At 35.2% G+C, this 25508-nt stretch overlaps 1 protein-coding gene across 12 annotated transcripts in view; it reads left to right on the top strand.

The window, feature by feature from the left end:
- da (transcription factor daughterless) overlaps positions 1-25508 on the top strand; it is a 61229-nt gene that overhangs the window by 22649 nt on the left and 13072 nt on the right. For 4 of the 12 annotated variants that reach the window (XM_085188875.1, XM_085188874.1, XM_085188876.1 and 1 more), the window contains exons 1-2: positions 9904-10069; positions 18375-18882. The exons of 2 other annotated variants lie outside the window; for them this stretch is intronic. In XM_085188875.1, coding sequence (XP_085045001.1) covers positions 18463-18882 — 420 coding nt within the window. In that variant the 5' untranslated portion in view covers positions 9904-10069; positions 18375-18462. Of the gene's footprint in view, positions 1-9903; positions 10130-18258; positions 18883-25508 lie in introns of those variants that run through there. 6 more of the 12 variants (XM_085188881.1, XM_085188878.1, XM_085188879.1 and 3 more) reach the window with 3 other exon arrangements.

Genomic DNA, 25508 nt, shown 5'->3' with positions numbered 1-25508 from the left:
TTACATTATTACTACTGTCTCTGTACTTGTCAATTATCCCCGAAACTCCATTACGCGCAAGTGTGCAAGCTCTACCTGACGACGACAGAGACGGCAACACAATAAATATTCATACGCTAGAGCGAGACAGCATACGACAGATGTTCACCAAAGTATGCGGGTGGTTTTTTTTTTTTTTTTTAAAAAAAGGTAGCTCAGTGTAGGCTATTGCCCGCTTCCTGGCCGCGCGTGGGAATTTAGGCTTTGAAGTTTGACCTGTTTGTATTTCACACCTAAACTGAGCTACACAGATGTTTTATTATGCTTACATACAGTCAGTTATTCTTTGTCTTACTTTATTATAGTTTTGTTTGTAGTAAATAGTTTGGATTTGAATACGTGTACCTCGCTGTGGCTATTGATTTTGATCTTATTGATCTTCGTTAGCATCTTTATGGGAGATGAGTTTCTCTTAGTGTTGAAATGTGTTTACTTTTGATAAGGAATGAATATATTTAATGCGTGGAAGTAGTCTGATGACCTGGTTTAATTCTGTACCTACATATTTTTAAAGGCAGTATTTTAACTGGATTTTAACATTATTTCTTTTTTAGCATACTACCTCCTTAGTGTTTTCTCGCTTAGTCAACTAGCAATTACTAAACGCCAGAATAAAACAGAACATAAGGGAGAACATTAGTAAATACATACATTTATTTAAAAAACTATGGGGTTAGCGTTAGTACATATTTATGTATGTATTTTGAGCTAAAGTGGAAAAGAGTAAAATAAATTTACAATATCAATTCGGAAACGGAACTGTGTTAGATGCGTGTGCGCATCCAATTTTTGATTTTTTGCCTGGAGGGTGCCTTTTAACAATCGGCATTTCTTACTCTCTCGCGCATAAAACACTTTGCATGTACCTGTCTCGCTCTGCGGCCGCGTTCGGGGATGCTCGGGGGAGTTCGGGGGTGTCAAGCGCCAGATGTTCAGAAGATTGTTTTTTTTACCTTTTTCCTTTCGATTCGGCTCCGAACAATAGCGGCTTAAGATTTTAAAGCATATGGCGAAGGATTCACAGGTATACAGCCTTTTGGAAATGCTAAATTTATTTGCGCCCGTTAACATTTACGTTAATGTAACTTTTAAGTTTTGTATTGTCATGGTATGAAATAATGTCGGTTTTCGTTCTAATATATACGAGTATGATGAATTGAGTATTTAAAACTATCTTTTATTGTTTGTTTTTAAAACAGGACATCTATTGGTCTTTTGTTTGACATGGCCAAATTTTTACATAGAATTTCAACGTATTTAAATTTAAATATAAATACATGAGTAATACTTAAACATATTATAAAAACTTTCATATAAGTAAAGTATTGGTGTAGGAGTTATAACGTTTATTAAGTAGGTACATTAATATACATGTATCATACATATAATATCGTCGCTTCACGTCGTATCCCGCAAAAAGACTCCCTACGCACCGCCCAATTTGGGAGACATTGCGTATTGAGTGATAGAATTCAACGCCGGGTTCGCTCCGAGGGACACCTGGATACACAACTTTTGAAAACTGCATAATTTTTTATTCCTTTTAATTACGTGTCATTTTGTTCTTATTTATCAAGCTTTCGTATTTAATGATCAATTTATTTCTGTTTTTTGCAGGTAAGTGCGGCCGATTAACCGACCTGTATATAATAATTTAATTGTGTGTTTTACTGCTAAGTGTGGCGTCCGGTTGGTGTAGCACGCAAGGTATGGGATGTAGCTATTCAATAAAGGGTTTTTATATTGATTATTATTATTCAAGTGGTGAATCGTTTGTTTGTGAGATAGGAAAATATTGTTTTTTTTTTTTAGAAAATCTTTAGAAATTTGGACGTAGTACAGAGATATAACACGATGTATAAAACACAAATTCACTTTTTTCCGTTCATCCATTCAATTGTTTGAAAAAAACTTGTGTTTATAACACACAATTAAGATATATGTTGAATATATTTAAATACAATTTTTAACTGACTTCAAAAAGTACTCGATGATCAACTAGGCGGGACGTTTTTTTTATATATTGAAATAATTATTCAATTGTTTGTGTTATTCGCTTCACACTTGTACCACACATCGGTGTCGTCCCCCCGAGCGATAAAGCGTCGCTTCGATTCCCGCGTCGGAAATAGCTCGGGTCAACCACCCGGCCGGAAAATTTGCACGCACTCCTCCCGCACCAGCGGACGATGCGCGGGAACGTGGCGCTTACTTGTGGTGTAATGTAAACTGTAGGGTCTAGGGTCTAGTTGAGAACACTATGTTCTGTTTAATATACATATCTACTAAATAGAAAAAGCAAGATGTGCAACACATGACAAAAATCTATTCGATTTTCTATCATTTTATTGTTTCCCTGGAAAATAAAGTATATCAATTAGTGATGAGTTTTCCTCCTTTAGTTTATTTATGTTCTCTTAAGTAAAAGTAGGTCGGCTAAGTTATATAGGTTAAATTGTTATAATTATAAAATACCAAAATATTATATAAGTAATATAATTTGGTAAATCAATTAAAATAAGGAATAGATTGGCAAACGAGTGGGAGACCTACTTTCAGTAGTTAATGGCCCTAGAACGAGATGTAAAAAAAATCGACTTTGACTTTGTGTGTACTTTAAGACGTAAATTGTCCCGGTTTTTCTCGTAGTCGTAGAAATTTAGAGAAATCCTCTCCTAGTGCCTCCTATGCTCCATGCACCTACCTACATGTCATATATTAACTTTCTAAGTTCAGTTGTTTTGTCTGTCTGAATTTCAATACATTAATGATTTAGTATTTTTTCCGTACGATCCACCCGTTGCCATAATCTAATATTTGCTGTATGGAAATACATATTTGTGTATGCGCTGGACACGTGCCGTTATCAATGTTTAACCTGATACCTTATCGGTGGGAGGGTGCAGTGAGTCAATCTAATTTTGATTTACTATTACAATGCTTATTTGTTTAATTTGTAATTTGTAACTAGTTAGTGGCCGTGTGGCTGTGATAGACAACTACTACCGACACTACCAAACAACAAATAAGGAAGGGCAGGGGAAGTGGAACCTGTTACCCATGCGAGGAAATTAATGAAATAGATTTCCTTGTAGGAACTACCTCTTTCATTTCTAGAGTATATTATAATCTATATTTAGCGATATTATAATTTAAAAACTAATTAACACATGTTTACAAAAATGAGACTTACATGACCTCAAACTCGCATTTTATGTATGATAATTTGTGTTGAATGTAAAAAGAGGCGGGAGTGGGGGAAACCGTTTCTACGGCAGGTGCTACGAAACCCAGTTACGATAGTGCCCATGGGATGACACTAGCGCTTGTTAGCGAGTGTTCGAATATGTAATGATATATACAAAACCACAAGACCGGTATATACCGGCTAATACTTATTCATATTGAAATTTAAAACTCACAAAAGACATTGAACACGGATTAAAGACCGCGTAATGTCTGAAACTACGACTTAACCCGTTTTGATAAAGTTTAAAGCTTAATACAGATTTTATTAAGCATTGTGCGCTCTACCCCTTCAATAGTGTTGTGTAGTAAAGTGATGTTCGGCTTTTTTTATAAATTAAATCGAGTTGTCATTTAATTTTTGCGTGTTCCGTAGTTTTATTTTGTTTTTCCATAATTTTGTTTTCAACGGGAGAAAGTGATTTTTGAAATTATTTAAATCTTATGAAAATTATATATTTAGTTCATTTGGTAGGATTTGAATCTACACCTCTGGAATACTGTCCAATCGCTCCAGCCATAAAAGCACGATTATGACGCTTATGGAGCTACTTCAATTTTGTTGTTAAATATTCCGTGAGGCCGTCGTGGCGCAGCTGCACAAGGGTGTGACTGTAACGCGAAGGTTGTGGGTTCGATCCCCGCTCGAGGAAGTAAAATATTTATTTACGTTTCTATTTCCATTTCGTCGCTCTTGTGTCGACGCAAAGTGCAGCGTTGAGATCTGCCACTCAACACGCAATACCTCCAGAATTTGGCAGAAAGTGGGGAACGTGAGTGTCTCAACACTAGGTTCTCTCTGCTTACCCTACTGTGTGTAGGATACAGCGTGAACCTGAAAAAAAATATTCCATTTACTCGACGGAAAATCGAACCCACAAACTGCACGCTCACAGTTGCTCGCTCATGTCCCTCACCACGACTGGCTCAAAGGATGGAGTGTACATTCATTATCATTAGATATCACAACTCATTTTGATATCATATAACATTTAATAATATTTAACTTAGTTGTTTAAACAGTTAGTCAAATAGTACGGAACCCCTCAGTCCTCTCCAAGCGCTCAGATTTGTATCCCATCAAAAAGACAAGTTGAACGACCGCTTTGAAAGCGACCAAAGGGTCTCTCACAATGGCCCTCCCTTACATTTTGTATGGCCTTGTATGTAATTGCATGAAATTAATAAGTTAGCACGCGTCGATGAAAAAAATATTTTTTTTTTTCATATTTTTTTCTTGTGCCTTTTTGGTTGTTGAGGCGAGTATGTGATTGCTTTGTCTTCGCTGGTTTTTATGATTTGTAAGATTATAATTTTGGATAATGAGGGCAAGGCAAGACAAGACAAGGCAATAAAAATAGTGTTCCAGGGAAACGTTTTTCCGCTTTTTTTAAGTATTTGCGTTCTGGTGCAACGGCGCTACCTGACTAAATACAAATTATTGTTATCTCTTCGTTCTCCTAAGAAGACAAAATAGGTTTATTAGGATCATAACACTATAAAATTTTTTTCGAAAAGTGAGGAACGGAGTTTCCTAACACTGCCTGCTATATGCGGGAATATAATGTAAAACTATTTTTTTGTTTGTATTTTTTCACATTTATTGGTAATAGGAAGAGGAAGTCCTAAGTGATATGTCACCCTATAGAAGATTTTGCATACAATTTAATAGAATTTGTTCCTTCACCTTGCTTGCAACAGTTTAATTTGTCAGGAAGTAAAATTTGAACACCCAACTATCGGCCAAATAAACTGTGATCGAATGAATCCACTCTCACTATCTTAAAAGATGTATAAAATATTAACAATACCTGTGCCTAAGCACTTTTTGTTAAACAGAATTCTATAAGGTTTTATATTACATTCCGGCATTTGACATGTCTAGGTCTTGTATAGAATATAGTTTATTAACTTTTTGTTGGGTTATTCGATGATTATTAGATATATAGATTTTTGTAATAAGTGTTTTTCTTTGATACTACATTTGTTCTCCGCTCTATGTGCTTGCTTATGTGTCCTGCGGAGACCTAGAAGAGGTTAGAATCTCATAAGAGAACACGTTTAACAGTTGAAATTAAAAGATATATAATTATATTAAAATCGCCATATTTTAGTTTTCATTGCTCAGTCAAGGCTCCCCCTGTCCACAAGGCAACAAGCAACTCTCGCGCACTTGACCGTCCCCGAGTCCGATGTTTGTATGTATACATACATTGTATGTAGATTTACGCAGGTGTGCCGCTGGGGTGGCTTATCTACCCCTGCTCATACCTATTTGCCGAGTCGTTGACCATTTAAAGGTACCTATGGAGTTGATAGATTCTTTTTCTTATGCTTGGAACAGCTAATAAATAATATATATATATATTTTTTTAAAATGGTTAAGAAAGGGTTTTACTTATATATTTACTTATATTTTTTTTTGTATCTCAGCGTGGAATAACACTTTAAAAGTGTTAAAAATTATTATAAGTTAAATATTTGTTTAAATATAATATATTAAATTTTATTATGAGAGAGTCGCGAAACCTTTGAATGCCAAAACTAATATTGTAGTATATTCTTACAATTTTCTTTTTTTCATCGAAGATATAAACTTGAAACTACACATGTTTTTATTGAAGAACATAATAAACATATTACATATTCATTTAAATTCATTCATTCATCACACGTCTTGGCAATTGACATCATTATCGGAAACAAAAAGTAGTCCAAATTATTATAAACTTTCATAATTAATTGTGTAAACAACTGTACCGTTCTTAAATATGTCACGACGAGCATCGAACTCGTGGCCACCTGCGCAAATCACTATGCCGCAGGTAATACTGCGCACGCGCTGACGACAGATGTTCCAAGTCGGCTCGCGTCGGCCGTCTTGAAGAAGAGGAGTGTAGTTACGATACTTGTTGGGTTAGGCTCTCTACATCTGTTAATTGTGAAACGTGTGTTCGTTTCCTACTCGGGAGAACAAATATATTTAATTTCTTTTTCATTTTTCCCGGTAAATAAACGCGACGTTGAGCTCCTCCGTCACATGTTTGCTTGATTAGGAACTTTCGTTATGTGTACAGTTCCTGACTTTATGCTGTATGCTACATATAGCAGGGTCACAACTGTCCGCACAATTGTTTTGAAATGGGGACCGAAAGTGTTGCCTGTTTTTTTATAATGAAATCAAATTTAAAATTTTAATTAAATTACAATTTTAAATTAATTGATTTAACTCTTCTGAGGCCATCGTGACCTGCCCAAATGGCCTGACTGCAAACGAGATGGTCGTGACTTCGATCCCCCACTCAGGGATATTTTTTTATCATTTCTATCATCAGATAAAATGTGGGAAATAAGGGAAGGTCTTAACACCGGGTTGTCTCTGGCTACATGCGGAATATAACGTGAAGCTTACTTCAAAAAGTTATTAAAAGGTCAAATATACATATAATATTGGTGTTGAATACCGCGACTCAACACGGAATTCCTCCAGGATTGAACGGAAAGTGAAAGCGGGGAACGGAACACATTTATCTTAACACTAGATTCTCAGGGTCCCAGGTTTCTTCTGCCTACCCTGCTACTCTTCTCTCTCTCTCTACAAAATCTATCTGCTTTAAGGACATGCGCCGTTGCCGTCCCACCCTCGTTAGAGAGAGACATACGCGAACGAGACGGAACATAGGGAGTGGAGTCTTTCTAATAATTATACTGCAAGATATTCTATACTAGACTTTATATCTATAGTTGCAAGATGGCATTTTGTAAAATGGAAGTATTCACGCTTTTCAAGGGTAGCTTTGAGTTCACAAAGTTTGTAGACTAGTGTTTACACGTATTTGCTGTGTTTGTTCCTTTTAGTTTGTATTGTGAAATAAGTGAGTAACTCATCGACGACGACGACGACTGACGATAGGCATTAAAGAAGAAGTGGGAAAGCGTGTCATTTATCACAGGGTTCAAAAAGGGCAAATATGTCATTGTTGCATCAAATATGCGAACGACATTGATTTGCAATTAAAACAAACAGCTATATCATATCATTTTGAATTACATATTTCTTTTTAATATTATTAATTAAATATTTAATAATAATATCACTTTTTGTTTTGAATACGTCGCTTTTGCTTACGAGTCTCCTATACAAACATATATTAACATATTCAAGATACATCGTCGACTAAATAGTAAATATTTCCTAAGAGGTCCTGTCCTGGGGCACAATTTCCACTCGTCTTCTACAGCATAAAGAAAAGAAAAGGAAATAAAGAAATAAAAAGTCATTGTCGTTACTATTTTTATACATTCTTTTATGATAAAACATCGGACGATTGATAATTTAAGACTAATTAGTTTTCAAAAGCTTAATCATGAAAGATAAGGAGAGCCAGTGACGCCATAGGCGCCATCATTAATCTACGTTGCCAGTAGGTACAACCCTCAATCAAAATGAAGGGGGGAATTGAATCCTCTATCCCTTAGCTTCTAATCTATTCCTTGAAGTTGGGTAGTGATGTGCTTCTCCAAAGAGACGACCACTTAACTAAAACAATATATAAAAAACATACGTTAGTATAAAATTGATATCGCTATTGTAATTGCTGGAAAGAAATCGATTTAATGTTCCTAACTAAGTTTAAATTGATTTGACATAATTATATCTGTAAACAATATTTGGATAGTTTTGTTCACTCCATGTACTTAAGCTAGTAGTACTTTTGCCTCCATGTTCGATATGTTGCAGACAGTACATATGTCGAACCCACAACCATCGCGTTTGTTAGGCACTGTGCCGTTGCGCCACGGCCTTAAGAAAATATATTAATATAATAATACTGTATTTTGTTTTTAAATATCCCGATTACTTAACGCGACGTGTCGAAGACGAGCGTCTCGCTCCTCGGCCACCTTACGCAATGCTCTCTTGGTGGCGGATAAAATTGTGAACACATGAAAGATGGAGGCGATTCGCCTTATTTGGTAATGCTTATATGTATTTAAATTTATTTTAAAATTTCCTGTAATCGGAAGCAGTTAGAGGCCATCCTAGCGCAGTGGCATTGCGTCCGACTGGTACCACTGAACACTAGGTTCCCTCTACCTTTCCTGGGTTCCCTGCCTTTTACATGCGGCGTACACCGTGAAGGTAATCTAATAAATATAAAAACGTATCAATTAAATGATTATTATTCATTATACGTATTTCATGATATTATTATATTCGCAAGTCTTAACCAAATACGCTAGATCCTTGACGTCCACCGAAAAGAGGACAATGACATTTGTTACACTGACGTTGTATTGTGACTTTGCTTGCGTGTTACATTAACTTAATTTTATGTTATTTTTATATTTAGTTATTTTTGTTTTTATTTTGTAGATAGTCTAGTGATAAATCTTTTTGCCTTTTAAGATAAGCCTTCGTGGGGCAACACTGTGTGACTGTAAACATGACAGTTGTGGGTTCGATTCCTACTCTGCATACGCTAGCCTAAGTTAGAACTAGCTGAACTGATTTTCTTATATCAAACCTGTTACCTATATTTTATTTTATTTTCACATTTATGATGAAGCATACGTGTAAATAGCAAAATCGTAGTTAAATGTTGTAAAAAATGTTTAATATAATAATGATATACAGATTTATAAACGTCGCCTATAAGGTGCGCCTAGTTGCAAAGTCATATCACAGTCTTAGTTTGGTTCGGCTTCTCTAGAAAAAAAAATATTAGACATGTTTTTATTTTTATATTTTTATATAGAGTACGACTTACGTGTATCTATGACGATTAAATAATGTATAATAATTGGGGTAATGTTTACTTTGATAGCTTGTTCCGCATATCCTACGTATAGCAGGGAAGACGAAGGAATTAATTTCTTATCAAAAAGTTTAAAAGTTACCGAAATAACACTCCATGTCCTAACATAAATTACAATACAATTAGAATATAATCGCTTCATAATTTTTACTCTGTAACTTGTAAGCCGCTGAAAATTAAAAAAATAAGTTGTTCAGAAACTTAACCTCATTGCGGGTGAGGAGCGGCAACGTCGCGCGCCTTGCCACTCTACGAAGCTTTCGATTACCCCACTTTTTGGGGAAAATTTTTGCTTTTATTTAGTTTTAGATTATATATTGTTTTAATGGCAACAGTGTGATGTAATTTTTTATTATTCTTTTAGTATTATTGTGTAATTTTCATAAGAGTAGGTACTTATTTTTTTTTTATGTATAATGTTGTCTCCTTTTTTTTTATGTGTGTTAAACAAAAGTAATATGATGATTATTTTTTTATAAAATAAAATAAGTAGTTTCTATTTTTCATAAAATAACTTTATTTGACAGTGACAGGTTTTTTATTCAACTGATAATAGGTATGCGTAATGATAAGAAAAATGTTTTGGCGAAGTGATTAGTGCTGAACTGCCACGCTCGGATCGCCATAATTAAAGAAGCAAAGCGAAAGAAAAATGTAAAAAATAAAAATAATACTATTTTTTTATTGTAATTATTACATTATATTAATAAAACTTAAACAATTATCAATATTTATTCATCAAAAACATATATCGCGGTTGTAAAACAGAAGCGAGCAACAGGCAACACAAACCAAAGTGAGCGGGCAGTCGACCGTGAGCGTCCCAGCGCTGTGCACGCGGGTATAGTCTTCGTTACAAAAGTAATATTGTGCAGTGACTTAGTGTTATTAAAACGAGGAGTGCTTGTGACCATAACTTGTGTACAACTCTGTGATAGTGTCTTTATTCTCTGGTTTTTTAAATGGTATACTTTAGAGTGGAATAGCGTTTATTTCTGCCCGCGTGTTGTTCGCGGACTTTGAAAGTTTATAGTTTTTGTCTATCTATCTATATCAAAAGTTGTGCTTTACAATGTCGACTCTATGTTTCTATATGTTCATTTATACGTTTAAATAAGCTTTTTTAAAAGTGTTGCGAGGTTGTTTTGTTCATTTTGGATGGTGTGGAGCTTTATTTTTAAGTTATGATAGGATTTTTTGAAAAATACATGACACAGATACACACACTAACACATTTATTTATCATGTTTAGAAAATAACTTATATAGTAGTTATTATTATAGTTATATACTTATATAGTTATTTTCTAAAAATAAAGTACGTAGGTGGGATTCGGCTCATACTTTATTCATATTTTTTTTTAAATAATGTTTGTTTTTTTTTTATTTCTATCATTATTCAATGATAGCAGAAATTCTTCACTGACACTCTCGAAGGAACTTTCAAAAATTTCAGTTGTCTCTCAGTCACTAGGTAACGGTAGAGATTTATATAAGACTAGAGACCCACTCGCGACTTCACCCGCATTAACTACACCATCATTTGACAAATCAATAAAATAGTTATTTTGTAGCACTTTTGTCGAACGAATAAGTTTATATTGATACAATTTTTTTATTTATTTAATAAAAAAACAATAATTAAACTAAACACTGCGTTTTCTTTGGTCGAGCCGTTGAAATTAGTCTACATACGTTACACACGCAAACAGGCGAAAATTTGGAAAATCATATTTTTGTGTTCTATGAAATATATAAATACCACCAGTTACGACTGGTGCTATTTCATGGTCATATTTCACGTATAGACAGCAACTACTAGGGGCGCGAACCGGTGTAACCCTATGGGGAAATTTGTCACCTAATTATTCCTCGAGCCAATTGAATTTTTTGTCATATCTATATGTTTGCTCATATCTATATGTTTGCAAATTTTCATCTCAATCGGTTAAACCGTTTGGGAGCCTATCGGTGACAAAGATGTAAAAAGTCTCCAGTAGAGCGTAGATCTCAATAAATTTATCTTTTATTTAGTTTAAAAAGTGACGTATTTCGTAATTGGTAAAAATGTAACTTTTTTTGAAATCGGAATAACAATGGAAAAATAAAAAAAAACTAATTTCTTTTGTTCTAGAACGTGTGTACATAGGTGTACAATGGCGTTTGCTAAATGATTAGGATTTTCTCATTTTATTGAGTTTTTTTTCTTAAAAAAATGTGTTTGGTTTTTATAATGTTAAAATGATGAAAATGATTACAAAAGCCATCGCGGCGGACAAGCGCGGGGTTGATTACCTCTACTCACCATTCAATGTCGGTTATATACATCTATATATATCTATATCTATCTACAATCTACAAAGATGTTCTGCAGCCGCAGCTCTCGTAAATCACAAGTTTTCTACCCCTTCTCGAGCCGATTGCCTTTTATAACTTATTAATTATTCACAATGTTTCAAAGTACGAATTACTTCGCGAAATATTACTTTCTTTTGTAAAGCGTACTTTTGTGTAATGAAAAATGTTTTATGCGATGAAACGATACCGAGATGTCAATATGAATAGGAAATAGGCGGGACCAGGAAACGTATCATAACTTACCCACGCTCTATTTAAAACGACTGCTTGGATTAACTCTATATAAAGTATAACAGTGTTGTGACTCACCATAGGTAGTGCTGTGCTCGCTTTGGCAACAAGGCAAAACGCGGCGTTGATCTCCGCCACTCAACACGCAATGACAACAGAGAGAGGGGGCCTATCCAAGGTGGTTCTATGAGCACTATGCATTCGTATCACCTACGGCCGAGTAATCTAAAGAAATACGATAATGTAAACAAGTAAATTATCAATGAGTCAGATGATAACAGTGATTGTCATTTCCAAAATTGTTGCATCACCAACATTATCATGTTTTTTAAAATTTTATTTATGTTTTTGGCATAAGCAGTGAGATGTCACTCTGTTTTTGGACTGACTTCAAAAAAGGAGTACATTTTTTTACTTTATTGGGAAAAGTTTTTGCTTTTTTAAAGTTGTTCCGTTCCCAGATAATCGGGTTTTAAATTTTTTGTTCGTTCTGCACTTTACAGAAAAAAATGAAAGCCGAGAATCTTTAGCAACCAATATTTGATACATTTATTTATTTATATATTTTTAACTTTACGCTTTATCCGGAACCTAATGTCAAGATATTTTGTTTCACACTTTCCGCCAACTTTTTGCTGGAACTCAACGCCGCGCTTTGTCTTGTTACCAGAGCGAGAAAATGAAAATATAAAATGATTCGTTTCCGCAAATGAGAAGGGAACCTACAACCGTCGCGTTTACAATTAAACGCCTGTGCGAGACGCCGGCCACGATTTATTGTCGAGCTTTTTGCATTTCAAACTTTTATACCTCCTTTGAATGCAACGACAGAACTATATATTTACTATTGTTATATTGAAAAGAACTTTCTAGAAAACACTTGCAGCGGACAAAAGCGGTCGTCGGTCGAACGAATGCGAAACTATTTATGTTCTTATAATTTGTTGCTCAATCGATATACTCACAAGTTTATATTTTACTTTTTACCCGACTGCGGTGAAGTCTGCGACTGCGGTCTTCTGCAGGAACTGTTCAACTAGCGAGCAGTAGGAAAGTGATTTCGTTATTAACTACATGATATAATACACTACATAGTATATAAGTTATAAAGAATCGTTGTTTTTCGCTAAATAATAAATAAAATATTCACAGGTGTTTAGTTTCTACACTGACGTGGTGCTACGTGGCTCTCGGGGGGAGGTCGCCCATTGCTGGGTGGATTGACAAGTTGTTTCTTTTTATTTACTTGACAATTTAATATCTTAAAAACGTTTCATTTATAACTTTGATGATTTCTAATTGTAATTATTACTAATTTTTTTTATTTACTAGGAGAAACAAAGCTAGCTTGATCAAGCCTTTTCTCGCATACCAGGGAAGGCAGAAATAGCCTAGTGTTAATTTTCACTTAAGTTTCGAAACATTGCGCATCTTATATACTGTAATGGATTGTAAATGAAGAAACCTTAAACCACTTAGATTAACCTATAAAGCTCTGTTCAATCAGTATGCCAGCCCGACAGGAGCCTCTCTGCGTTTCTCACTAACTTGCCCGATAAATAAATCATAGTATTAAATATCTTATAAATATTCATTGCGCGTGCGCATGTCGTCGTTCCGTCTACATCTACATACATATATATACATATACAGTATACACATACGTGCGTACATACAGACAGATGTGTTTGAATATATCCCGCAATTGTAGGGTAGATAGAAGAAAGCTAATAGTTAAGACACTACGTTCTCCGCCTTCCGCCGTAATAACATGACGTGTAGATTTGTGTAACTCAGCGCCGTGACTTTTCTTGCCACCAGTGCGGGAAAATGAAACTGAATGATTTCAGGGGGATGGATTTCCATTTTCCCGTTGTAGTTTCCTCCTTTCCCGCACTGGTATATTCCCTCTGAACTCTTGATAAACAAGTATGCAACACAAATTAGGTTGGTCAACCATACAAACTAAAGAAAATAACTAATTTTCTGTTTATCAATATATATTCAACATATTAATTAGGTGATAAGATTATCTAAGCGTCCACCTGAAGGCAGTGCGTCATATGTTTGTATGTACATTTCACGTGGACGATTGTGGGGTAACGAGATAAAGCGCGGCGCTCAGTTCCATCACTCAACACGCAAGGTTGCCTCTGTCAACTCTGCTACATGCGGGTTATAGCATGAAACTAAAAAAAGACTATTTCTGCCTTTAGAATTAAAATGAAAATGTAATAAATATATCAAATTATTTAATTAAACTGCGTATTTGCCAGGCACGAGTAGGTATAACATGCTCCCATCGTGCGTAACAACCGGATGTCGCGGAGAGTGTCGGGTTCGTGTCCCGGCAACTCGAGATCATCCGGTGACACCGGTACGCCTAGTGTATTGATTTGAGACATCCTGATTTTTTTATGTATGTCTGTTTGTTCCTACGTTTTTAGGTAACTAAGGAAATAATCATTTCTGGGTCATAATATTGTATTTTTTTAGCTTGTCGTTTGGTACAGCAGGTTCAGGCAGAAAGAACCTAGTGTGGGTAGCTTTTCGAGATATTTCTGTTTTACATAATAACAAGTTAAAGCAAGTGGGACGCCACGTCAACGTTCCATTAAATAGATAATAATAGAAAACACTTCCGTTCGACGTTAGGGGTTGTCATTTACTAGGGAAGGGGAGTTTAGAGGAAAGGGGTGAATTGAATATCTGTAATTTTAGAGTTAATTCAAGCTTATTTGGGGCTGTATGAGTAATCACATCACTAGTAGGAAGATTGTAAATGTGTTCTGCCACTCAACGGAATGTCTCAAAAATTTAATGGAAAATGGGGATTATTTTTTTCCTTTATAGGTCACAAACAGTAAAATTCCGTTTACAATAAATGTTGATATAACATAATCTAGGCAACGATCTGTCTGATTAATTGTTTAGCAATGCAGATATGTATGCGCGTACGCGTACGTGCGTACACGTCACTCGCGGTAGCTACCAACAGTTAGGAATCATTGATTTGTCTTATTGTTTACCATAATATACAACAAAATTCGTATGAACGCCGATCACACAAATTGTCAATTAGCGATGATAGCTTAAGTAAATTACCAGCGATAACCTCCACAGGGCACATTATGCAGGAATGCGTATCGAAAACGCGCACCTACGAGTATGTATACATATTGCAAAGTGCAAAGTGTTTGTTTGGTTGAACGCGCTAATCTCAACAACTGCGACTGTAAAGGCGACGGTCGTTGACAACTTTCCGTCGAATCTTATAAAATATGTAGGCGATGTTAGATCACGTTAATTGTTAATCAGAGCCACCTCTTGCACTTAGAGTATGTCATTCGACGCGGGCGAAGCTGCAGCTTGCGCTAAGAGAAGGCGTCGAGCGGTCTCGCTGATATTTATAACATATTAAATATTGTGTAATAAAGCTGGTCGCGGACGTAGCGACTATTTAAATGACTATTGAATTAACTTATTGTATATAATTTAATATAATTGTCTTGATGTTTTTTCTTGCATTTTGTATTTCACTTAGAGGAAATCTGCATATCACGACTTTCCGTTCTCTGCTTTTTACTCAATTATTGACTATTAATTGCATAGCGGAACCATGTGTTAATGCGGTTTAAACAGGGAAAACCATTTTTTTTGTATAACGTGATTTTTTTTCTAGACATGAATGCTTTGGAATTAACTAGTTTCACTAACTAGTGTTATATAATACCTACGCGTGTATATATTATAGTATATCCGCGACAGAACAATAGTGTTTTTCTTACACATTACTTTGATATTAAATAACGCCTTGTTACATACAGCTAGGGTTGTCAGATCCAGGACATTTCTGGGGCCACGAACCCCATCAAATTACTGAACATTTCCCGGTCATCGTCCCTAACTTTGTTTTCTCGTTTCTGTAGGAATTGCGAAAAATCCTCTCAGTGCTCCGGAGTCGGCACGTTATAATTTCGCTACGAAGGGATAAACAATATTTATGCAATATAGTAAACATATGCAATACTTCCATGTTGCACCTGTTGTCAATATTTTGTTAAAGTGCGCTTTGATGTGTCAATTCAGTCATTCAGTTAAAACTAATTTCACCTATGAATACTTAACTTAAAGGCCGCTCTGGCGAGTCACATGGATACTTTAGTTATCTAATTATCCTAATGAAAATATTGATATATTAAAAATACCATTATACGACAAACCTGAATGATAAATACAGTTTTTTGCAATAAATATAATATTGGCCATCTACGGCCACGACCCAACCGGGACTCGAACACGCGACCTTGCCACCCAGGTGTCCACCTGGTATGATTAGGTACAACAGATGTGGAAATGAGGGTGTTTTTACTGACCTGACTGACTGACCTTTCGTTGGACTTACAGATGTTACTATGTTACATTTATTTTCCATCGTTGTTCATCGTCCTACATCAGTCAATCACACTCCAACTGTACGGATGTAAGTTCAATTCCATTGTAGGGGAGGATTTTTTAATGTATTTTTTTTATTTGGAGGGAACTTGGTGTAAGAAAACACCAACTTACACCCTAGAGCTTCTTTTACACGGTAGAGATTTTTGTTGTTATTTAAAAATAAACAGAATAAATCATAGAAAGCAAACTTAAATTATATATTTTTTAAACTTTTGTATTTGTATCACATTTAAGGCATTGAAATTGTTAAGTATTTATTGTTAGATCACTAAGGATTGTCTTTTATTATTGGCAAATACCGCCACTCAACACGCAATGTCTTGAATTTACGCGGGGCAGAGTGTCTTTACACTTGGTTCCCTCCGCCTACCCTGCCGTATGCGGCAGCCAGCAATCGAAGCTATGTCCTAGGATAATTGCATTCCATCAAGTTAAATAACCCTTACACACATAAAATATATTTAATGATTTAAAAAATAAAAAGCAAAAATAACAACATTTACGACATTCTTCAGTTTAGTTGTAATTCGACCAAAAAATCCGGGTCATCGTCGAGTTGTACGCAGCGGGCACCGAACCGGTTGTCCAGCTGGCGGGCAGGTGGAGCCCCATCTATGTATTTATAGATTCTCTTTGTGTAATTGATTTTGTGCGTATTTGTGTATTGATATGTGTTTTTGTGTGTATAGGGAAATGGAAAAGGGAAGGTGAGACTGAGGTTTTCTCTGCCTTTTCGACTATGAACTGAATTAGGCAGGCTAAAATGGCGGCACAAGATTGACTTTTATGACGCATTTTGCGTGGTAGGAAACTTAGAGTTAAAAATCTTTTTCTCTAATTCTAGCTTCCTAAAAAAATTCTTTTTCTCTAATTTTTATTTATAATTGATTGAATGCTGGAGAGTTAACGTTGTATCCCGCTTATAGCAGGATAGGCAGGAACCATCGCTTGTGCAGTAAAGCAAGTACTACTCTGATAGTTAAGGTAGGCTCCCTGAGCTTTGCATGTTGACCGTAACAAGAGACCGTGTGAAGCTGCGTCAGCTATAATGGGTGTCTGGTTACACCACGCCGGTGGTCGTGGGTTCCGATTACCGACGATGTTTGCAACTGTTGGCAAACACTCCTTTTTGTAGGATATTTACTTTATCTTGTGGCTTATGATGGTCGTGAGGTTGGTTGGTGTTGCGATTCGAATCCCCCCCGAAATGAATTATTTTCAGTTTCGTCATAAGCATAGCCATATGCAAATTACATAGCCAGAAATATGCAGAAAAAAAACAGATGTTTCCGTAGGTATTTCAAGAAATCCTCTCTCAGTGCTCCCCCGACTCTCCAAGTCTCTCGGTAACAGACGGAGTTTTGTATATATAAATTACTAAATAACGATTAGCCATTTAATGAAATCATCATTATTTGAAGTGCCTATAGGTAGCACATATTTGTAAATGTAAAGACTTCATTAAGAAGACGTAGAGTAGCTCTGCATCTCTGGCTCTCGCGCCAGGGGTTAAACGTGCAGACGAAGACTCTTTAGTCATTCCTAAAGAATTGAATCGAGGACCACCACAGACACAGTGTAACCCGATACCGTCCCCTATACTCGGTATATGGACGGTTCTCTACTTCATATGGGAGTATTGTTATGCCTTTCCAAGAGAGTAGATCCTAGAAACAAGGTTGAAAATTTTAAAAAGTTTACTGAAATAGGTTACTAGTATTTTTGACGAGATTATCGTGTGGGGGCAGAGAGTGGCTCTCGTTTTCTTATTTCGTCAAAGTGTATATTTCCGCCGAAAGCTTAATTCAAAAAAGTTTAATCCAAAATTTTAAGTTCAACTCTTTAAAAGTTTTTTATTAAAAATATAACATCTGTAGATGTTTTTTGTAGCAATTTTTTTTGCTGTTTTTACTGCAAATTTTTGGCAAATTTAAGGAAACTTTAATAAACGTATTATGGCACTAACTACCTGCTGCCTTTGTCTCGCAGCCCCGGTTCTATTCCCAGGAAGGTGTTAGTCGGTTAAGTGATTTCACGCTGCGGTAAATAGAAACTAGTTGTTTTTAGATTATGCATAACTGTATAGATTAAAAGAAATGTTTTTATAGAATTCCCACCTTCCGAATGACTTACACTAAATAGCAATTTAAAATTTCAATAATTGAGTCGGCATTTTAAAGCGCATCTTGCAAAAAAATCTCATTGTTTACGATTTTGCGGTCAGGGTGGTCCCATCTGTTGCGGGCAAGTATTTTAAGTGTTAATAACTATAACGTGTGATGCCATAAACCAGTGAGTGATGTATCCCAAAGATGGCGATGCGTCATGACCTCAGCATGGACCAGAGTTTCCTTCCGGCAGATCCGCCTCCGGTTCAAGATCACTACCAGCCCAAAGCTGACCTAGCGTCCGAATACTTCAACACATTCAACCAAATATGCGATAACTATAGAGAGTCCGATGTGAATCTTCGACAAACGTCAGACACCTTGAGGTTGTCTTCTGAAATACTCGATGGACGTCGCGAAGAGTTCATCAGCACTGATTTCTTGGCTAAAAACAAGCAATATCAAACGGAATACGCGGAGAAAGTGTTCTTGAATGGCAAAGATGAGCAGATATTCCAATTCGGTCAGCCTGATGCGTCAGCGCTGTTGAGGCATAGAGCTAGGAGAAGATACAATGAGGAGCACGGTCTGCAGCCACCAGCTCTCAACAGCCAGGAGAGTGGGGTAAGTTGGTTGCTTAACACTAGGGCGAGTCTTATACGTTATTTTACGAATTTTGGTTAAATTTTGATATTTTTTCATCTTAACTTTTTTAAGTGCGTCAGAATATTTGTTATGACGTTGTTATGAGAATTGTTGGAAAAATAAATTTTAAAATATCTTTCTTGCGCGGTCAGTCCACATACGTATTATATACATTTGTGGTTTTTGTGACACTATCTTATGCCTGACTTAAGCGGATGGTGGTACTAGCTTTAAACCCATCTCATGGGAATATTTTTTAATTTGTCTGGTGTGATATCTCATGAATGTGAAACATCAACAACAATTTTATATTAAAAAACGGGGTTATTTTAGGATATTTGTGAGATGTGAGAGATTCAAAGAATATTAAGGCCATCGTAGTGCAGCGGGGTAGTGCGCCACTGCAAACGCGGCGGTTATGAACGGCGAATGAATGAATGGTGGCGAATGAATTATTTTCAATAGCTCGCACTGATCACAAGGCAAAACTCGGCGTTGAGTTCCGCCACTCAACACGCAACCTCGAAGATAAAGTAGTGTGTGAGTAACGGAGTGTCTCAACTGCAACGTAGTTCGTGCGCTCGTACTACAACTACAGAGTCCACAGAGACAAGGTGGCCGCGACGCCCACGCGGACCTAATTCCGGCCGCTAATTATACGTAAACTATCCACTTATAGTCGTTTACTATACTACTAATGCTCTATTATATTCTATTCTAGTTATAGTTATAGTTTTCTTGGGTATTTTGGTTTTCGTTTTTTTTGGTTAGAGCCGGCTTTTGTCCCGCCTTAGGTTTTCTTATTTAACTGTTCTTATCAATAGTTTAGTTATTTGAACCCGTACCTTAGTAGCATTCTGTAAGTCTGAAGTTACTGAAGTTCCCATCGCAGCCCGCAACTCTATACCTGCGTCCCGCTACTAATGGATGTAAGACGACACCCTTCAATAATTGATGCCTTACCGTTTGGGGTTCGATTTTGTCTCAGACATACCTACACTAAGTGATACAGGGTTAGGAGAGGTTGTCGCCTCTGTGGTCTCTCATGTCATGTCCCATATGCGGAATATAACGGGAAGCTAAATAAATAATAAATAGATCCTGTTATACAAAACCCGGCGTTTAACCTCACTACAAGTACAGCGGTTTTTTCCGACCACCGGGTACCGGTTCTACCGGCATTTGCGGTACATACACAAATACCCTTTGATTTCGTTTCGATATCCGTTTGTCTTCTAAGCATTATCTATTCCAATTTTATCATTTGAGATTTTTTTATTTAGTATTTTACATCTTTTAATGTAGCTTAAACTAAATGCTCCCACGAGAATGCTAAAGCTCATGCTTAGTATTAATGACATCTCCGTTCTCAAGAGGATATTGCTCCCTAAGGACAACGTATCCGGTTAAATTAATTAGTTATTTGTATCTTTTTTTAAATAAAGTATACATTTCATTTAATACATATGGTAGGTACTAAATAAATTTTAGACGTTTTGTAAAGTGGGTTGAAATTGATTTTGTTAGCTCTGGTCTCTAGGTGTTAAAAGAATTGTGTTAGCCGGGGCATTAAAATAATTTGGTCAAATACGAATCGAACCTACAACCATCGCGTTCCGCCAATCCAATACTTAATTTCATTACAATCGAAAAACTCCTCTAAAGGAATTTAGAGTCAGAAGAAAATGATGATTTAGATTTGAACTAATAACGCTTGAGTATAAAACGCGACACCTACGCCTCTATAAAATAAAAACTATTTTGTGTGACGTCATATCCGGCGAATGTCATGTCCTCTCAATGATTTTAATGTTTTTCATTCTTATAGCTGTATTAATTTGTTTGTCTTATGCTTTCTGTGTAAATGTAGAGGCCAGCCGTGGTTGTGGGTTCGATCCCCACTCGTGGAAATTAAATATTTATTTACGTTTATATTTCCAGAATTCACCAGAAAGTGGGGCGTCCCCCAAGTGTCTTAACACTAGCTTCCCTCTGTCTACCCTACTTTGTGCGGGATACACTTTTATAAAAATGTATACAGCAATTTTATAATAATTGAATTTTTTTTTATTCGTTCGATGATTGTTGATGTTTATCATCCTACTACGCCCTGGCGCAGGCTGGGATATGAACTATTTATTTGGTCGCTCTGGTACCAAGGCAAGGTGTGAAACTGAGAAAAGGAGCATCTTAACACTAGATGCTAGCTCTAGCTCTAGCTGTGTGTGAGTTAAGCCACTTTTCCCACACACCAATATGTCTAATTTTATAACGGCGCCTCTCTTCAGGAAGGAAATCACCGCATAGCTCTTGTACTCCCGTCTCGATATCCTGGTATTGCTGAGTCAGCCGCTATTGTTAGTGTTCGTGATATGTGTGCGTGTGTGTGTGCGTGTGTGTTCGCGTGTGTGTGAAAGTAATGTTTTAGTTTGTTATTGTGCGAATAAATATTAATTATTATATTATTTTATTTATTTCAATATTTCAATTTAGCCAATCAATTCAATCTTCTATTTCAATCCGTTCGTTATTTTCTTAAATTAAGAAATGTAGAATCTTTATGGTGTATTCGAATGCCACTTTCTCTGTTTATTTTTTCCTATTTTTTAAAGTTTAAATTCAATTTTTTAACTCATTTTTTGTTTTAATATTTTATTTATTTTGCTTGGTTAGAGATATTATTCGACCGATTTCTTATTAACCTTCTAACGCCCAATGTTAATAATCGATCCTAATCCATAAATTGCTACCATAGATCAAAATATCAATCTATTTTTTGAGTTTAGCTTGCCAATAACCTATCGAAGTACTTCATTTTCAATCTTTAACTTCAATCTATCGTTGGGAGGACTAACTGGAGATGAAGAGGGAACTTTGTATGAAAATTACAGCTTGTGCGTGCCAATAAACGATCTGTCCATTTTGACATTACGTTGGATAGCAAAAATGACAGCTAATTGCGATCCGACATATTTTGGGGTTTACTTTATCATATCCCCGGATTGCAAAATTGCATTTATATTATATTTGATTTTTAAAGTAAATAAATATGTGGAGTGACATTTCTTCGAGTGATAGTAATGATAGTGTTATGTAGTCAGTGTCAGCAATTACAAATATATGCAGTGAGCATATAAAAATATATCAAGAGAGTGCTAAAAACTTCTATCAAGTTGGTGCCTTTCCTGGAGTTATTGCTGCAATTGATTGCACTCGAACACTTATGTGTTTAATCGCCATGTGAGTATTATTAAGTTATATAAAGTCTTAGTTTAACTCAGTTACAAATTACCATATCATTTCTTAATTTCAGCTCTGGGCTTATTAATTTCAGTTGCTGATTTTCCAAATTACTATCTCATATATTTGTAAAATAATATTTTATATTTTATTATAGGCAGCAAAATGTGATGCAAGACATTATGGTAATCAATGGAAGTAAAGTACCAAATAGACCATATTTATTAACACAAGTACTAAAGCAAAGCTGCAAGCAAGCATATATTAAACCAGGAACATAATAGAAAGGTATTATGTTAACCTAATATTACCTATGGTATGGAAAAAAGGGGACAGACCATATAAAAAAAAATCTTATTATAATTTATTAGTATGATTGTAAATAGTATTAAACTTATTAATATTCTTGAATTATATACCTAATATAGAAATTTTATATTTTTAGAACATTTGCAAGATAATTTCATATTATGGCACTCCATTTGCAGAGATCTTAATTTGGAGGAAGTACCAGGAATGGAAATACCTTCATGACATGATAGATGATGAGGACAGCGCTGCAATATAAGATATCACAGAAAGGACATAAATAATTGTTTTATAAGATGAATAATTATTCAAATATTTTATATTTATTAATTACTTAAGTGAGAAGATTGTTAGTTAATCATAGTTTTACTTGTTTTTGGGGGTGAATAAGGAAAACAATTTGTATTGTAATTTTTTTATTATTAAAAAAATGTAACCTATTTTTTTATTTGTCTCTTTATATAAATATTTTTTATTTCTTAATTCTTGAATTCTTCATTCTTAAAGCTTGCTCCATGTTTAGTAATTTTATCAGCTTTATTCTCCATACATTTCTTATAAGCTACAAAATATTTAGTGAATTTCTTGCAATCGCTGTTTTGTTTTTACTGAAAAAAATAAAGTATTTATTAGTTCATTGTTCAATAAAGCATTCATCAATATAAGTTAAAATAATAATCTTGCACTTAATCTCAAATTTTATTCTTTGTTATCCAATGTAGCAATAAACAATATGAAATTGAAATAGCCAAGCAAAACGATATTAATATTATAATGAATTCAAAAATTCTATAGAGGCTAACGCCTTTATATAATTTTTCGTATGTATATTTAAACTTAATAAACAAAATTATGAATACATACGATACTTACCTTACTATGCCGGACTCCATTAATTAAATTAATATAATTATCTTTAGTTCAGTTTAGTTGTAATTTTATGGCGTTTCAAGTTATGTTTAATAATTTATACATGAAAATGGGTTAGGAATAAAGTATCTTAAAACTAACAATTAATTATTATATTATAAAAACATATGCTGTCAAAATGACATGTTCAAATTCCATTGTACGCACCTAAGCATATTGCATTAAGTTTTAAAAAGTGTTTTAATATTATTAATTTTTATTCTTTTTTAATATTTTGGGACTTAAAGATTTATTATTTTATTAAAAATAGTTTTTATAGGACTTTTATAAGTAATAATAATTAATTTTAAATTTAATTTAGCATATATATTAGGATTTTGTTAATTAAAAAAAGATACGTAAAACGAAACTATCGTTACCGCAGGGAGGGCCCTGCAATCCACTTTTGATGATAAGTTGACATTATCCGGAATGGTTATTGGCATGCAGGTTAGAGATTGGATAGATATGTCGAACATTCCAAGATTGACGTTAACTGGAGATAGGAGATACATTATTAATTTCGGGCGTAAGTCGACGTTTACTAACGGTCGCACTCTTACGGCAGATTTATTGGAACTATTAAATATAGCAATAGAGGTGACGCATTTATTCAGAAATATCGTATTAATATAATATTAGTAACTCGATAGTGTAAGTTCTCTCTGCCTGCCCGGCTATTCGTTAATAAATATGTAGCGTTTCGTGAAGGAACTTAACAGCTTTCCATATAATTGACGCCCCTAATACACCACAATACTGCTAATAACATAAACGTGCTTTCAACATCTTATTATGCATGGCCATGGTTTGATACGTTACGTATGAAATAAATCAATTAAAAATAAATGAACCACATATATCTTCATCTGACGCGCGTGAGTTTTTCGAAATGATGTTGCGAGCTTGCGTCACATCCAAATCATCAGATTATTATATAAGAGCTTTTTTCAGGTTCACTTAACACCCCCTTAGAAAATCTGCCCCACTCGATTATTTTTTTTGTCATTTTTAACTCTTACATACGACCACCTCCGTCATGGAAACTGTTAGATGAACATATTTACATGCTTAAGAAGACGTAGGCAATTGATGATATCAATATCTGACGCGCTCGAGTATGTCCACGCAACAGTTTTTTTTACATTTTTGAAAATCTATATCCCCTCACCCCACCGGTCAAAAGATATGTATTATATGACATTGTTTTCTTGTTATCATCTAAACTTCGCAACCCAATAGGTGTCAATGACGCTCGAACAAATCCCGAGTTAGCATCTTCGCCTCCCTATCTATAATAACCACTTATTTTATTAATATTTGTACACCGCGCTAAGTGCTCTCTTATTTTGGCCGGCATTGTAATGCCTCGATAAGTAATTAAAAGCTTTCGCGCAAATCTCGCAACCGGTACATCCATATACGCAGTTCGGTTCCCGACTGGGACACGTTTGGCCACAGTTACCATGTTTCAAAGGCTTTTAGTGAATACTGTCTACTTACAATATAAGATATTTACTACGACGCCCATATCAAGACCGCGCTTAGAAACTAAGCTTAGCTTTTTATTCTAATCGTGATTTATTACACTCAGCTGTCGTTAAGACCTTTAATTATTAGTTCAGTGTTATTTAACAGAAAATCTTGATCGGAAATAGAAATATCAGTCGATTTCAAATCAAATATAGGTCCCATTATTATTTTGCATTACAAAAGCGACCTGAGCGCTGAGTAATTGTGCGTTTTGTCTGGATTTCGAAATGGTAGTGCCCATAGCCGGCTAGGTGGCTGGGTTTAATGTACTTTATAGGGTATTCATATTTTAGGGTAAGTGGATGGGTATTATCATTGTGATTTTCAGTTACCGAACATTTAAATTTGGATAGAAAATATTATCTTATGACTTATGACATTGTTTATGTTTGACACTGACAGCTCAGCGGAAAGTGGAGAGTGACTCCCTCTGCCTATCCTGCTACATGCGAGGTACACCATGAAGCTGAACAAACAATAAATTCAAATTAAAAATATTCTTTATTCAAATAAACTATAAAAGCACTTTTGAATCGTCGAATGTACATGTCAACAAAAAGCTACCACCAGTTCGGAAGGCAGTTCTGCTGAGAGAGCCGGCAAGAACTCAACAG

This window comes from Heliconius melpomene, chromosome 7, assembly GCF_056956725.1.
Source record: "Heliconius melpomene rosina isolate 202511_hmr_F chromosome 7, ASM5695672v1, whole genome shotgun sequence".
Taxonomy (NCBI): Eukaryota; Metazoa; Arthropoda; class Insecta; order Lepidoptera; family Nymphalidae; genus Heliconius; species Heliconius melpomene.
The sequence above is the reverse complement of the archived record's forward strand: the minus strand, read 5'-3'. Positions and strand labels throughout refer to the sequence as shown.